At 35.2% G+C, this 17,543-nt stretch overlaps 1 protein-coding gene across 1 annotated transcript; it reads right to left on the bottom strand.

Annotated features, from left to right (window-relative positions):
• Positions 1-3,848: 3,848 nt before the first annotated feature.
• On the bottom strand, positions 3,849-7,369 carry LOC143573255 (BEL1-like homeodomain protein 1). The gene is made up of 4 exons (XM_077058185.1): positions 6,643-7,369; positions 5,853-6,226; positions 5,718-5,778; positions 3,849-4,473 (listed from the first exon to the last, which is right to left on the bottom strand). Exons 1-4 carry the CDS (start codon positions 7,339-7,341, stop codon positions 3,931-3,933), a joined length of 1,677 nt encoding a protein of 558 aa, XP_076914300.1. The 5' UTR covers positions 7,342-7,369; the 3' UTR covers positions 3,849-3,930.
• Between the last annotated feature and the right edge of the window lie 10,174 nt (positions 7,370-17,543).

Here is a 17,543-nt window from a genome sequence, read left to right as displayed (position 1 = left end):
TCTTTGTTTTTATATAGTGTTCACTTTTAAAAGTTTATATATTTTATTATCCCCACTAATTTACGGAATTGTACCTTACCATTACAAGGTTCTTTCGGCTTTCCCATGTAAGCATATTATTATTATTATTATTATTATTATTATTATTATTATTATTATTATTATTATTATTATTATTATTATTATTATTATTATTATTATTATCATTATCATTATCATTATCATTATCATTATCATTATCATTATCATTATCATTATCATTATCATTATCATTATCATAGGGAGGATTAAGTATCATCTTCAACATTTTTGATAGAGAGGTATGGTTTTAGTCGATGTTTACAATAGCATACCAAATATCTAACCCGACAACTTATTGGTTCACTGGACATACATATCGGATAGGTTGATCGAATTAAAGAAACGGGTAATGTACATCATAATCATTTTATATGAAATAAAAATATATGCGTAAGACATCATAATGTGGTTACAACAAATAATGGTAAGGGATGATGTAGACGGCTACATGGCCTAATTGCTTAAATGGATCTGCGCAGATGAACAAAGTGTTAACTCATTGCACGATGTGATCTCATGTGATCAACCTTCAGCGTGAGAATAACCTACTTGTTCTTAAGAAAGTATAATTGGAGTAAGAAGAGAGTAGTGAGTAAGAGAAACGGGTTTAGAATGAGAATACATGGGATGCCAAAGACATCCTTATATGATGGGACTCATTGACCAAGTCGGCTCCTTGTGGATTGCTTCTCTCATTTCCTCAGTTGCAAGCGAGACTTTACCCTTTTGGGTGAGTGAGACTTCTATATGTTGGACAATAGACCTCTTTCACTTAACCATGTGCTAATGTGGCCAATATTTGTATGCAACGCCTAAACTTGACTTTTTGGCGAACTGTTGATGTTAGGGGTGAACATAAACCAAGTAAGACCCCCAAGTCTCACGATACCCGAATTGATCAAACCCAATCATATTTTAATATAGTTGTTTCCCATGTATAAAGAATACTATTAATCGGGTCCAGGCCGAGTATGGCGGGCAAGACCCGTTTGCTCCTCCTATAAAAGTGAGCATAAATGAAGTAATGCTCACGAGACTCGAAGAGATTAACCTGATTATTTATAACAGGGTCAGTTCCTGGGTTCCGAGAATACCCTAAAATGGGTCCGAGTCGGGTATTGCGGGTAAGACCCTACTCACCCCTAGTTGATGTCAAATCAGATATGTTTTTAAGCTTTTAATCATTTAAGTTTAGGAGTTATCGTTGGTATATACACATCACAAAACATCCCATACATATGCGTAGATATCTTATTTAACAATCCTTTTATTTATGGAAAGTTTGAAATTGATTTATGATGCATGCAAGATTTAGATATTTAACACACTTGGGTTTCTAAAATGATTATAAACAATAAAATATCAGAATACCCTTGCCGCATTAAATCCGTTTAAATAAGACATCTTAGAATTACAAACTTACAAACTTGAATGTATGCAATAGATCAAATATAATTAATAACTAGATCAAATATAATTAATAGTTATTGTTTAATTCTTTTACTTCTCATTATAAATTGACTTCTCGCATGATCTCTCTCCTAATTTGAAGCCCCTAGTTTAGTGGGCCCTAAGCGATGACTCAACTTTGTTCTACTTATAAGCCGAGCCTAACTACCTCATTGGTGACCAAATTATGAGAACCTTATAGTATCATTCAACGATTATATGGACTCATATAATGTAGATGCATATGAAACAATTGTCTTGTTTATTGAAGAAAGCCATCAAATTTCGTAAATGAAGCACGTGTGAGTTTCTTGACCGACTCGTTAGATGTCTAGATCTGATAGAGGTTTCCCCTCTTGTGAGCTTGAGGAGTAATGTTTTCACGGCATGTCAAGTGGCGTTAAAGTTGTTTGCAAAGTAACCAAACACGAGAAAACGTGTCTTGACAACCAACATGTGTTTATACTATTTGCATAATTGCATTTGATATCCTAACGCCTCAAGCTGTGAAGCTACTTGCTGTGATTTCATGAATAGTAATATTATGATCCCACGATTTATGAATGCTATTTAAAACAACTTAGTTTTGCTACTTAAATATGAATAGCAGCACAACTTGTTACCCGTTTGACATTTATTTCAGTATAAACACTACTTTATTAGAAAATTATTTATAGAAAAATTTGTTAGTCTTGAATAAATGTATCAAAATGATCCATTATCCAATTTAATGATGAAGAAACTATTGGTCTTGAAGTACCACACTTTAAGTGCAAGTGGGACATTGATGTAACCTCCTATGCTCCTAATTATATGTGACCCATTATTGTTTTCCTTGTGTATGCACTAACAAGTTACAAGTCATAGTACTTACACACATTTCATTATCTTTGTAGTACACATGTTATGTATCTTTCAAAAATATAAAATCCCAAGTTAGTTGGCTACTCTAACGTCCAGGGCCGGCCCAACCTTTTTAGAGACCTAAAGCAACTTGAAAAATTGAGGCCTTTTTTCGAGTCTTATTGTTATCAACCCGCTTTTTTATTTCTTAAATATCGATAATAATAAATGTTAATAGCATGATTTATGTGTAATACGAATGTAAAAGTCTTAATGTTCAACCTTTGGTTATTACACATCTACTATACAAATATGAATTAAATATTCATTATAATAAAAAGGTTAAATATTGATAAGCATATATAATTTATAACTTAGTTAATGGATATGTACATCAAACACAAATAGATTAATATATAACTATAAAGAACATGCTTAATGGATATGTGCATAAAACAAATGGATTAATAAAAATAAGAGTAAAAGCATTTTAATAGGAAAAAAAAGTATACCACATACAAATAGTAAAAAAGAAGAAAAAGAAAAGAAAAGAAAAGAAAATTAGTGACTCACATTCTGCTTTCCCATTTAACCACATGTTTTTACCTAGTTTCATTATCTGCACACTTCACCTAGTTGTTGTAAACCTTGAGGATGCTTGTTAAACGGCTCTCCTTCTAATTCGATCAATCTCTCAACCTTTCAACAAACCCAGGTTATACAAGCTTTCAAAATATGGAGGCCTCAAGCCCTAGCTTCACTAGTAGAGCCGGCACTGCTAACGTTGGATATTTTTCAAATATTAAACACTATAACAAACATGGTATGCTTCAATATAAGCATAGTTTCATACACAATTTCATCAAATTTTGTTGAACTAATTGTAGTTTCTAAAACAACCAACCAAGAGCGTGCCTAGTTAATATTGATAATTCAACACGCCAATGCGGAATTTACTCAAGAAAACAATAACGGGAATAGTTTCAATTCAAAGAAAACAATATGCTCTTCCTTTGATGAATTGGGAGAAAAACGGTTTCAGACCGATAAACCGGTTTAAGAATTGCCCCGATAACACACCAAAACCGGTTTTCAAACAACCCAACCAGACTGTTCATATACCAGCTATAACTCGGAGACGCAAACCGTTCCAAGACCCGACCGACTTTAAAGAAAACAGCTTCGTCCCGACCCAAATCGGTTCCCATGGGTTCAACTGTTTTCCCCTAAAATCCAACCTGGACTGATTTTGACCAAAGTCAATCAAACCTATTCAGTTTGAACCCATAAACAGATATGTACACCTCTAATTTAGACTTTTATGCACAAGAGGAAAAATGATATGAATATATGATTATAAATATTGTTTTTTTTTTGTATACCCCCAATCCAAATATACATATAACTAGTTTTACATACATACATACAATCCAACTATGCATCTAATGATACAAAATTACGATACAATCCTTAACCAATTTCATTAAAACCCTAAATCTATATCTATATCTATATCTATATCTATATATATAATATCCTTAAACCCTAATTTCTTGATTAAATTCGCGCAACAAAATCCGGCAAAATCTGATGGCTGCCGGAAATCGCTAAATTCTGACCGTCCGGCAGACCCAAAGTCAACGAGACGCCGTTACCGGAATAATGCTGTTGAAACTGATCTCCGGCGAACCTTCCAATCTCTCCGATCGGGTACCCGCCGATGAAATCGGTCGAATTGTTACCGGTGATCGTGAAACCACCGTCTTGCGGGTCGTTTCTGGGCTTCTTGGGGCTGAATTGGGCGATTCCGGCGAGTTCTAGGGTTCCGGCGAGGGTGAAACTAGAGGGGTTTTGGAAATTGACGGTGGTGGTGGGTGTGACGGTGGACGGAGAGGTGAGTGGCGGCGGTTTATGGACGGATTGCTCGTGTTTGGGTGGCCGGAATGCTGGGTTTTGATTTTCCGGCGAGTTTTCCGGCAAGTTTTCCGGCGAAGATGGATTGTTTTGGTTTTGGGTGGTGTTTTTAGTTTCTTCGAGATACATTTCTTCTACCATTGGCTTCCATAGCCTCACTCGAGCATTGATGAACCAATTCGAAACCTATATACATTACAAATATTTGTATAATAATCAAACTACGGGTGTGTACGGTTTGGTTTGGGTCTGTTCGAGCAAAAACCGAAACAAAAATCGAAACTTCTGTTTAAAATTTTTTGAATTTTTGAAAAGTGTTCTGCTTTGGCTTTTTCATTTTCATATTGGGTTATGTTCGACTCAAGACCCGTAGCTTGCTCGATAAAAGCTCAAATAAAATTAGCTCGAGGTGAGCTGTCTCATTTAAATTCGAGCTCGAGCTGGAACCCACCCTGGCTCGACTTGTGAACAACCCTAGGTGTGTAGTGTGTTTGGTTTCGGTTTTCGGATTGGGTGTGTTTCGGTTTTGCCTTTTAAGCTTGGGTCTAATTTAGTTTGTTAATTAATAACTAACTAGTTGTTGTCCTGCAAGGTGTTGCGGCCGACAATACTTTATACCGATTGCAAAATTACAAATATTAAAAATTTGGGTTATCATATTAAAACTTGTGTTGTGTAACTTAATAGAACTTGAACTCTCGCTTGAAACATACCAAAATAAACAAATTATGGGTGTGCATAGTTCAGTTTGGGTTGATATTGAGCTAAACCGAAACTTCTTATTTTGAAATTTTGAAAAACCATTTGGTTTCAGTTTTAAGATTGGGTTCAGTTCGGTTTTGGTTTTTGGTATTGCTGGATAAGCTTGAAAGTTTGGGCCGAAAAAACAAATTTGGCCCAAAACAATGAATTTGGGCAAGGTCAATTTGTTAATAAATAACTAATTGATTATTATATACTTAGAGCTAAAATGTTTGAGTTAAAAATTTATTAAACTACTATAAATTGCTTTAAATAAAATTTTATAAAATCGTTACTATTCGGTTTCACTTAACGCTTTTTGGCTTTTGGATTGGGTTTGATTTTGGTTTTGGTTTTGTCATTTAAGCTTGTGAAATTGGGTCGGAAAAAGAAACTAGGCCCTAAATTATTTTGTTAGTTAATAACATATTTATTAAATTGTTATAAATGACCTAAATTAAAAAATTAAAGAAAATTGAAAATCTATAAATTCGGTTTTTCGGTTTGTATTACGTGCAAAACCAAAACCGAATCGTAAGTTCGGTTTTTACATATTACAAAACCAAACTGTAGGTTTTTGTTTTGGTTCTGTTTTTTCGGTTTCAGATCGGGTTTTCAGTTTTGGATCAGTTTTTTCAGTTACACGCGCACCCAAAAACCGACATACAAATTAATAGATTATCAGTCACCTGACTTCTTGTAAGTCCTGTTTGTTTGGCAAGCATATGTTTATCAGAATCCTTTGGATACCTGAACCAAATTCATATAAATCAATCACAAATCCATAAAACTCAAAACAATTATTCGAACATTTCGATTCTTACGGGTGAAGAAAGTGTTCGAAAAGCCAAGCACGAAGAACCGAAACAGCGCGTTCGGGTAATCCTCTTTGAGGTCTCCAAGCATTATGTTGGATCATTCCCAGTTGCTGCAAAGCTCTCTGTTGCCTGAGCTGATTATCCACAAATTTTAGCCTCGAACCGCCACCATCCGCTTTATCATTATTGTCTTCCCCTAAACTAACTCGGGCAGCCTTAATCTGTCCGGTTATCGTGTCTTTTAAGGACCGGAATTGCTTTGAAATCGTCTGTAAAGCGAGTGCGGTGTATGTTTTCGCAGACCCGAGCCCAGCTGCTTGTTCAAACCATGATATTACTAGCTGCATCTGGTGATGATATTGTCTGTATCTATGCTCCACCTTTAAATTCAAAACCCATAAATTAATTTAGAAAAAAGGTTCAATCTTTAATAATAATAATAATAATTGCATAGACGAGGATTTAAATGCCCTATACGAGCAAAAAAAAGGCCTTTAGGCTCTAACGAATTATATAAACTATTTTTTTTAATTGACGATTAACGTTATAACAATAAACATAACTGAACATAGTACTAGTTTTGAGGTTTTAATATTTTATATAGAGGACTCAATAAATTTTTCGGTTTTATAATTATAAAAAAACATATATATAAATTTAGTGCCCCCGAGAAAAACATGGCTAGGCCGTGTTTTTGGCTCGCCGTTGCCAGGGCCTAGTAGCAATAGTAGTAGCAGTTATAATGATAATAATAATAATAATAATAATAATAATAATAATAGATTTCATTTGGAACCTCATCAAGCATGTTTACAAGCTTTGCTTTCTTCATCTGGATTTCTTGTCTTTCAGCTGTACTAAGTTCAGATTTGACGGCGGTTTCGGCTTCTCTGCTGACCACTGGCGGCGATCCATGTTCGCCTGGATCGCCGCAAGCAATATTCAAATTCTTGGTGGATTGATCAGGATTCTTGATTGCAACATTCACAACTTCTTCAAGAATTTCTTGTGTTGCTTTCAAATACTTTGAATCCAACAACATATTATTATTATTATTATTATTATTATTACTCACTCCAGATGAAGTGGACCCACCACCGCAGCCGCCTCGGGCGGCCTGCGACGCGTACCTCGATTGTTGAGAAGACAGGCTTAAAGAAAGACCTTGTTGAAAAGATGTGACCTCACGCGGGACCATCTCAACAGGATTGTACATGTATTGGCCCCGCTGGATGGTCCCGTGCTTGGAATGAACTGATGCCGGCTGAGATACTGTCATCGGTATGCCAACTAGTTGTTGTGTCGGAGCGGGCGATGGTGGCCCCCCCATAGTCGGATTGTTTCCCGGATTATTCGAATGATCAAGAAAAGCATAATTATTAATATTCCCTTGTGTATATGAATAATATGCATATTCTGGATTCATTAGAACTAGTGTTTGCAACCCATCTCCATTTTGAATATTATCTGAAGCTCCATTATAATAAGTAGCCATAGATGTTTTATTTTATAAATAAATCTGCAAACAATTATTCTTTATTATCAGAAAAAAAAACACTTGTATGCACAAGATTAGCCAATAATAAAATAATATTATTATAATAAACAAAACATATTTTTTTATTTTACCTGTTTTCTCAACCCATACGCAACTGTAATATTAACTGAAAAATATCTGCTTGAACTCCCAGAAATATTATTAAATAAAACCTGATAATTTAATTCAAGAATGATCATCAGTAAATGATATATATATTATCAATGGTAATATTATTGAAGTTGGAGGTACCTGAACATATGATGATTGTGCACGTGTTACATCATCATCATCATTATTATTATTATCATCATCATGATCATGAATTCATGATTAAACAACTGCAGGCATAGAGGTTAATATGATTAATATCTATATATATGTATAATATATATATATATGAAAGATATTGATTCCTAGACACTTGTAGACTGTAGATAAATATATAGATCATTAGATAGCCACATGTAATATAAAATATTAATATGATATTATCTCAAGCTTATTAATATTATTATCCAAAAAGATAGGAAGAAAGGTGAAATATTCATTAATTGTCTGAGCTTTAGAAACACTGAAAAAGAAAGTTTATAAAATATAAAAACTTTCAACTTGATTTCAATATAAATCAGATTAAGATAGATATAGATATAGATATATGTTTCTCTCTCTAAACTAGAACTGAATTACAAAGATTTGTTCTTGAAAACTGAAGTTAAGGGATGTTTGATTTGACCTTCCTTATTCAAATCATTTGATGCAGAAGCTTTGATGTTCATAATAACCTGTTCAGTACTCTTGAAAGATAACTTTTAGAGAGAGAAAGATGTAGGTTGATAGATAGATATATATGTGTGTTTAGGTGTGAGAGAGTAGAGTAGGAATATATATAATAATAATAATAATAATAAAATAGGGATTGATGCTGTTGTTAGGCTGAGGGGTGTGGGACGCTAACCTGGGCGCGAGAGCCCCTCTGCTCGCGCCCCCAGGCGCTAACCCCACACCACCGGGGCGCAAACCGGGGCGCGAGCGCGAGCCCCCAGGCAGGCGTGAGTGTGGTCGCGGGAGAAGAGAGAGAAAGAGCCGTTGGGCCCGCCCAAAAGAGCCGTTGGAGCTCCGATTTTTTTAAAAAAAACCCCTTAAACCTCTATATAATACCCCAAATTACTCCCATTTCAACCATATCAAAACACAATTTCACCTTACAAACCCTTATATAATATCCCAAACTCCTATATAATACCCAAAAATGTCTGGAAATTGGTACCCAAACCTAGATTCAGATTATATTGACGACGATTTATGGTCGTCACCAGACCAACCGATGTTTTATTCGGGGCCGCAAGAAACATCCGGCTTTCAACCATCCAACATACAACCGTCTCCTAACTTTGTTGTTCCAGAGACACAAGAATCACACGGTGATGCTACGGGAGCAAGAAGACGCGTCCACCGGAAAAAACAACTTGCAACGGACGGGCCGGGACCGGCTTCGACTCCGAGGACGAAACGGAAAACCACTCCGTGGTCATCGGATGAGAAGGAAGCCTTGTGTCGGGCTTGGATAGTCATTTCTGAGGATCGGCGTTGCGGTAATTGTTTTAACGTTTTTAAAAATGATTTTTAATAAAAAAGTTAACTGGAAATCTAATTTAATTATTCATTTTGCAGCCGACTACCAAAAAAGCAAGGTTTTTTAGACAAAGGTTAGGGAGACGTTCTATACGCTCGTTGGGAGTACAGAGCGAAACGCCAATATGATTTCGGGTCGGTGGTCCGAAATCAGAAAATTTGTCGGCTTGTTTACTAATCTTTTCAACAGGAACGCCGGTCGTATGAGACCAAGTGGCAGTGATGATTTGGCGGTTTACAATTTCACTGTCGAAGAGTGGAGGCAGGAGTGTTTGCGGAGGTATGGGACGGTGAAGACGTGGGACGATTTAAAGTTGTGGGAGAGGTTGAAAAGGTGTTCCAAGTGGGTTGAGCTTGTGGCGCCGGACCATGATGCGGAAGTAGGGCCGAAACGGACTAAAACTAGTTCGTCTGGAGCGTATAGCACTTCCGCCGGGTCGGATTGCCGCGTTGGATTCGACCTAAACATTGCGGGGGAGGAAACGTCTTCACCGCCGAGGAGGCGGCCATTGGGACGGGACGCCAAGGGGAAAAAACCGGCTGAGGGGGGAGCCGTAAACATCGTCGATCTTGTTGAATCCCTCAATAAATTCAACAAAACCATGGAGGTGGTCTCTAATGACAAAAAGGAAAAAAGTCGAATGAGAGATTCGGACTTCCTTACAAGAGACTTCAGTAACCTAAATCCGGTCGATCAAATGCTGATGGAAAAGCAAAAGGAACGTATCCGAAAGAGGTTGATCGAAGAAGACCAAGCCGAAGAATAAGAATAATGTTTTTTTAGTACTTTAATTTTTATTTTATTTTTAGATATTAATGTGTTTTTTTTAATGTGTGTTTTTTTTAATAATTTATGAGTTTTTTTAATAATACGTTTTTTTAATATATTTATAAAAAAATAAAAAAAAAATCCGCTGGAGCCCCTGCTGGAGCCCCTCCACACCAGGGCCAGGGGCTCCAGCGGGGGCTCCAACACCCCCCTTATCCAGTTTCTCTCTCTGCCACACGTCACAATATTATTGGCTGGAGCCCCCACTCGCGCCCCCCGTAAGAGCCCCCCACACCCCTCAGCCTTATATATGTGTCAAAGTTGTGTTAGAGGATATAAACAGCAGATAAATGAGGAAATGTCTCCTTCACTTGCCCTAAGAGCATTCATAGTCCATCCCCCGTCCTTATCCCTATAATTACACTATAAAACATTACATTTCTCTTTTCTGTTTAATTAAATAATATTTTTTATACATTTCTTATTACAGTTTTCTCTCTCCTCTACTCACAACCAATTTAACAAATATTAAAAAATAAGTAGGGGCAAACAATGTTCCCTATATGTTTCCCCAAATTTACAAAAAATCACTACATTTCTCTCTCCACCCTATAATTTACACTCACAACCATTCAAAACTCTACCCTATAATTTACCAATCCCCCTCACATAATTATGGGGGATGGGTTGGGAATGCTCTAACACTTTCTAATTTTTTTCCCAAACATTGACTTTCAAAGTTAACTTATCTCACTACGCGAACACGTCACGCTTTCACAGTTAAGTTATCTCACCGCGTGAGCACGTCGCGCCCTACCACCTCACTCAGGTCAACTACGTTGACATGATCGGGATCCACGCTGACATCCGAGTTTGGCTTGGCGTTTCCGGTAAAACCCAGTTGGCTCACCTCGCTCGAAAGCACGACATGTTTTAATGCTCTGGTAAAATCTGATAGGAATCAGGATTCAAACCCAGTACATTCGGGTCATCCATCATGTTCCTGCCAATTGGGACAAAATTCTAACCTTTTTATTTGATTATTATTTGTTTTTTTAATCTTCTAATGTTTAAATTATTTGTTACTTTATAAAAGGTATAGCTTGTTACTAAAGTGGACGTGCATACATGTCACTTAAGTATTTAAAATATTAAACTAAGAACATTCAAATTTTGTAAACACTTATTTAAGTTAATCAAAGTGTTAATCTAAACTTTGATAATGTCAATTCTAGCAAAAAGCTATATATTTTTTAATAACCTTGACAATGACAGTTAAACCAATTTCAAAATTAATATCTGTTGCATGTTTTTAAATTAATTTGTAAAGTTTCAAAATCAAATAAAAGTTATAATCTAATGAAAATATAACCAAGCATTAAAAAATAAAGACATTATCTAGCGGAACATCTGAGAAGTCAGATGGTAAAAGAGACACGCGACAAGTAGTTATTGGTTAAAATCTGTGAGTCTCACCAAGTTTAAGGATGGTTCGAAGGTAAAATACATAGATGCACATTTTGGAAAAAAATGATTAGATGAACAAAACTTTGACATGGATGATCAAAATGGATATTTTAGATATTTTCATTGATATTAAATCCTTTAGGGAAGACTGGGCCATATACCATCATACATTCTACTTTATTGCTTTCAAAATTAAAGTTTCTTTCTTTTTTTCCTGTACTTCTTAATGTTTTATTTATATTAATTTGTGGGTTTGTGTGTGCGTGTGGATATCTTTATGGTTATTTCCCTAGCTTAGGGAAACCTCTGAATTATTAAATGCTGAATGGGTAAGAGATCTGAACGAGTAAGATGATCTGAAACAGTAAGAGCTGAATGAAATGTGTCTGTTTGGTTAGACATCTGAATAACTATGTAAAATTACTATTTTACCCCTTTACGTAGATTTGGTATTAATCTCATTCAAAAGATCTAAATGATTATAAACAAACTAGATTTATATTCATTAATGAAAAAAAATGTATTTTCTAGTTCTTTAAACAAAAAACGGGAAATTAGAATCTATAAATATATTAAAAAGTTAGAAAATTTTAAACTATTTATTCAAATAATATACATTTAATATAATACTAAACAAAATTGTAATAAAAGTTATATGCAATACTAAACAAATACTAAACAAATATATACAATACTATACAGACTATAAAAAATATATATTATCCCTAATTTGTCTCTTACCCAGAAATTGCTAACGGACCTCCACCGGAGAACCTCAAGAGAAGCGGTGCACGGCGGCTAGTGATGGTGGTGTGTTGGTAGGCTTTTGTTGAACAACATAACCTTTCCCCTTCGTCTCTTACCTTTTTTTTGGTCACCGGTCATCAGATAAAGCCCATCGATTCTCCGGTGACTTTGTTAATGACGACATTTGAAGGGTGGATGCAACAATAAATGGTGAAAGGTTGTGGTGGCTGTGTTCGATTGTTGCTGAGGTCGGTTTTACAACGAGAATGGATGACGGCGGTTAGGGTTTCACCTTGAGCCGCATCTCCGACGAGACCTTGCTGGTTCTCCGGCGACGACTCATCAAGCATGGTGGTCGGATTATAAATGGAGGGTAATTTGGTCTTGATTTCATTCAACAAGCATCTGATTCATTCAGCTTCAGCATCAGTTTCACCCTGAATCATTCAGAGGTAAAATATCTGACCGAATCAGACCCAAGGGTTGAACCAAACGCTCTGAATCTGACCGATTCAGACGTTTGCCTCTGAATGGTTCAGATTCAGACTCCACCAAACAGCCCCTTAGTTTGTATGTTTCTTCATGTCATTTTATGATGTTTTCGCGTTGTATTTTTCTACATACTTAGATTGAGAAGGCTTTCTAAAATCTAAATAATTATAATTTTTAAGACGTTAGCATAAATTAACTAACGTTATCTATCTTTATTATTTCCCTCTCTCTCTTTAAGAAGTGAAATATTTGCAAAACTTTTAACTCTTTATTGTAAAGGAGTTTGAAGCATCATTACATATATGTTGATGTGTGTTGGATAGTATATAAAGTAATAGTAATTAGTAAAAACTGCATAATTAGTTCTAAAATTTATAAAATGATAACTAATCAACTAATTACAAGTATAAACAAGTGCACATATCACAACATATAATACAGTTAGGATAAGGACAAGTATCGATGATTCGATTCATAGATACTGTGCTATTTAAAAGGGGGTGGTGTGGTGCAGCTTGTTGCCCGCTTATCCACCTCTCTATTGTAATTGAATCATTTTATTTAATATATGGAGCCAAAAATTAACAATAAATAAAAAATAAAAAAATTATAGGTACTGTGCGTGCAACTACTAATAATCAACCCTTATCATTATTTAATCTAGAAGCTTAATTAAAATGATTTATGTAAAGTAATCAGGGCCGGCTCCGAGAAGGCGAAAAAATTTTTGGGCCAAAGGCGAAATTTTTTTGGCCCTTAAGTAAAAAAATATTTTGTTGGATTTAAACAATTTAATTTTAAATGGGCTTATTTGATTATGATTTGAGTTGTGTAAAAAACTTTTGTATAAAAATAATCTAAAAATTGTCTTAAATAAGACTATAACTCACAACCTTTTGGTTAGATGTCATAGCCCTTTACCACTAGACCAAGCTAGTAGTTATGTAATTGTGTTGAAACATTGTTTATACTTATTTTTTTTATAAAAATACATATAATTTATTTTGAAAAAAAAAATTTTGGACCTAGCAAGGTGTTGGGCCTGTGGCCGTCGATTACCCTGCCATGCCTCAAAGACGGCCTTGAAAGTAATAACATAACTTGAACTAAATTAACTATTCTAAATATGTAGTTTGAAATTAAATGAGGAAAGGATATCACTTAGGAGTTAGACTAGCGAATCAATTTGACATCTATAACGTATATGGTTGATTGAATATATGAGGGATATTTCGATGAAAGCCGAGTTTGAAGCGTGCTAATACTTTGGAACATTAGAACATGATGCATGGCTACCATAAAGTTCATTGCAATGTAGAACCAACATCTACTAGCTAGGGAAGGTTCATGTACATTATAATCTTAACATGAGAACATAGGAAATAATACTAATTTATAAAAAAATAAGAATGTAAGAAACAATACCTGCTACAATACCAATATTCATAAACAATGATTTGTAATAACAAAGAAAAAAACCTAAAAATTACAACAAAAGAATCAAAATTAAGAAAAAAATAATAACAGTAAATACCAACACATACTTATAACAGTAAAAGAAAAAAATCTACTAATAACAACAAAATATAAATAAGTAAATACTTATAACGCCTCATAATCGAAAATTAGCAAATTCGAACAAAAAATAACAACAAAAACCTATAAAAATTAAACCTAATAATAACAAAAAATTGGTTCTCCCTTTTTTCATATTAAGAATAAAATGTATATGATCTTATTTCATATCTACTATAATAGAGTGTTAGAAATGAGCTAGATTCCAATTAGGCTTGTAGAACTATGATGTAAGACGCCTAGTCACTTAAAGATGCAGTCTAAATTAGTCTAAGATCACAAAGCAGTCATCAAGATTAATTATGTTTGACTTAAAAGCGTTCAAATACAATAAACTAGTGGCGAAGCTTGGACTGAGGCACCGGGGGCTGAGCTCAAAATGTATACAAAACTTTACAAACGAGGGGGGGGCTCAAATTTTTCGGCCGAAAAAAGCTAAACTTACAATACGCATATAAATTTTCGGCCGAAAACAGGTAAATTTACACTACTACGCAAAAAAACAGGGAGGGCCGAGGCCACCCCGGACCTCAATGAAGCTTTGCCCTTGCAACAAACTACCGCTTCTTTCTGTCACAATTCCATAAATAGTGTTATATGGAAATGAGAAAGATTAGAAAGTGAAATCTTTTATTCAATACCAAACCCCTAGAAGTCTATTTGACTTTTATCTAATTAGGTAATTAACCTACGAATGACATTCATTTATTTATTATCAACATAGAATAACAAGTTTATATACTTATCTTCAAACTTAAGGACAATGCTATAAAAAAACTAACCTATGTGTTTCTTGTAAAAAGTCCTCTTAACACTGTTTTGCACATAAAAAGGCAACATGATTTTATTTTATTTTGTTTTTTTTATCATAAAAGTTATTTAACATGTAAAATTTGTAAAAAAAAATAAAAAAATCTCTTAATTATGCTTAGATGAAATCATAAAAACATAAATTGACAAATAATATTATAATAGCGATAAGCTATCATTTGTTTATAACTTATTAATAATTTTAAGTTTTATACAAACTAATTCATATATTTTTTGGTTTTTTATTTTATTTGAGTTATGCCATTTATGCTCATGTATTTTTTATTATATTGTTTTCGTAAGATTATTTAGTACTCTATAGGTTACAATAACCTTGTGTGGCAACCGTTCGTTCCCTATTGCTAAGGAATTTAAGTTTTGTTTCGTTTTATTTATCTTTATAAAAACCTTCATGCATGGCCATTCCTAGGGTAGTGTGAGCCGAACCGGCATGACACCTGTAATTTTTCGATTTTCTGGGACCAAAATTCATACATCTTTTTAATATTTATTTATAAATTAGGCATGAATCTTAGTCATTTTAAACATATTCGGTACAAAACGTTTTTTTATACATAACTTTAATCCTTGTTTAAAATTTTAGCTTATATATTTCGTTATTCATTAAAATATACAGACGTTTTTATTTCGGCTCCACCAGGACCGCCTTGCCTTGACGGGTTTTCTTTTATTACGTGGGCGGTGGGACACAAACCTCTTCTCAATTCAGTTTCTTTTCATTTTATTTTTCTAACACTAAAAAAAACTTAAAGACATCAATTTGAATGTTAATTACCCAACATGAACTATGTTAAATAAAAAAAATAGGGAATATCTCATAGAATAGTAACAAAGTTTCAAAAATGTTTCAATTAGGTCACTCATGCATATTTTTCTTAAATCGGGTCACTAAATCTTCAAATCGAGTCTCACCGATTTTTTTTGTTTGATAAGAAAGAAATGGAGAATAAGATGTGGGGGTCGGAATTTGCAATATAGGTAGTTATATTTTAAAAAAAAATAAAAAACGTAAAATTTATTAAAATTCAAAAATAAAAAATAAAATCCACGCCGCCACTCAACGTCAACATAAAAAAAAAGATAAAAAGATTTTCTATGTGAAACAAAAATTAAAAAGCATTAAAAAAACATGTTAAAACCTTTAATTTAATAAAATATGAAAGTTGAGTGACCTAATTGGAACACTTTTTAAAGTTGAATGACCTAATTTGAAACACTTTTGAAACTTGGTTACTATTTTATGAAATTGCCCCATAAAAATACTGAATCTTCCTAACATAAACTAATGGTTTACCTAATATTTGAAAATAAAATAAACAGATCTAACTATTAACAACTTATTTATTGAAATACACTTATAAGTAACTGTCCTTTATATTACGTCAAGGTCGTTAAAGTACAACTGAAGAAACACTAATCGACCCCGGGCAGATTACGGATAATCTGGGGGTTAAATAGATGTTTCCCACGAGGGGTTAGACCCGGCAAAGATGGTTCTTCTGATAACCTGCAAAACAGACACCCGTGAGCTCGTCACTGGGAAGGGGGAGGGTACCTCCTTGTGACCACCCTCGGGCGGTGAGAGAATCAGACTAGATTGCTCTTGAATATAAGTGTATATTAAGAGATTGCTAGAGCAGATATCAGGTATAAGATATAAGATATAAGATGAGATGATAAGATCATATACCATTCCAAGGTGTTGGAGTATTTATAGCCGAAGGTAGGTTTGCAAGAAGGTACGGCCGGCTGAATAGTGTTCCTGTTCTGCCAACTGTGGGCTACGCACATGCCATGCTGGGTAGTTGGTGGGGTAGGCAAGCGGCTGATAGTGACCAGGCCGGCTGTGTACTATTCCTGTTCCACCAACTGCAGGCTATGCACGTCCTCCGACAGGTTGGTGAGTAGGCAGCGGCTAATAGTGACATACAGTACAAGAGCGTGCTGCTCGTCATACTGTTGTCAGTGAGCTGTCGTATCTTTGGTCAGATCTTTTGTCCATACCTCGTCAGGTACAGTACAAAAGATCTTCCAGATATCGTACGGACTGGCTCATTTGGGCGGGAGTTCTCCCGGCTTTGTGCGGGAGAGTTCCCGGCTTTGCTCATTCCTTCTTCAGGTGACATTACTGAATTATTATGAGAGCTAAGTGCCTTGTGCGTGTAGCTTTGCTGCGCAGGTAGCCTTCCCTGATGGCTTGTATCCGCAGCTGCGGGAACAGGCAGAGTACTTCACCATTGGGAGGCTTTTCTTGCGGGGAACAGCTTGCGTACTGCGCGTAAGGACGTCACGTCTCTGAGCATGGTGGGTCCTGCGGATCCAGTTGGTCTCTGCGCAGACGTCCCTTTTCAAGGGTGAGTCTTGCGGGTCCAACTGGGCTCTGCTGGCACCTCCCTCTTCAAGTCTCCCCAGTCCAATGTTCTTCTCATGAAATTGTTAATAAGTGAGGTGAACTTTTGGACTTAAACAAGGGGTTTTGAAAAGGTTTTAGTTTTTAAGGTTTTCCATGGGGATTCTTCCCGCAGAAGTCCTAATGTCACGTGCAGAAATTCCCGACTTTTCTGCTTGATCTTTGGGTGTGATGCTGGTAGGTTCTGTAACCTCCTCGCAAGTCAGGAGCGTTGAGTTCCACTTGTGTAGATTC

The sequence above is a fragment of the Bidens hawaiensis genome, unplaced genomic scaffold, assembly GCF_021521415.1.
Source record: "Bidens hawaiensis isolate Kalapana, Puna unplaced genomic scaffold, B.hawaiensis_p1.1 tig00026264_1, whole genome shotgun sequence".
NCBI lineage: Eukaryota > Viridiplantae > Streptophyta > Magnoliopsida > Asterales > Asteraceae > Bidens > Bidens hawaiensis.
Note: the sequence above shows the minus strand (reverse complement) of the source record. Positions and strands in the feature narration are given on the sequence as shown.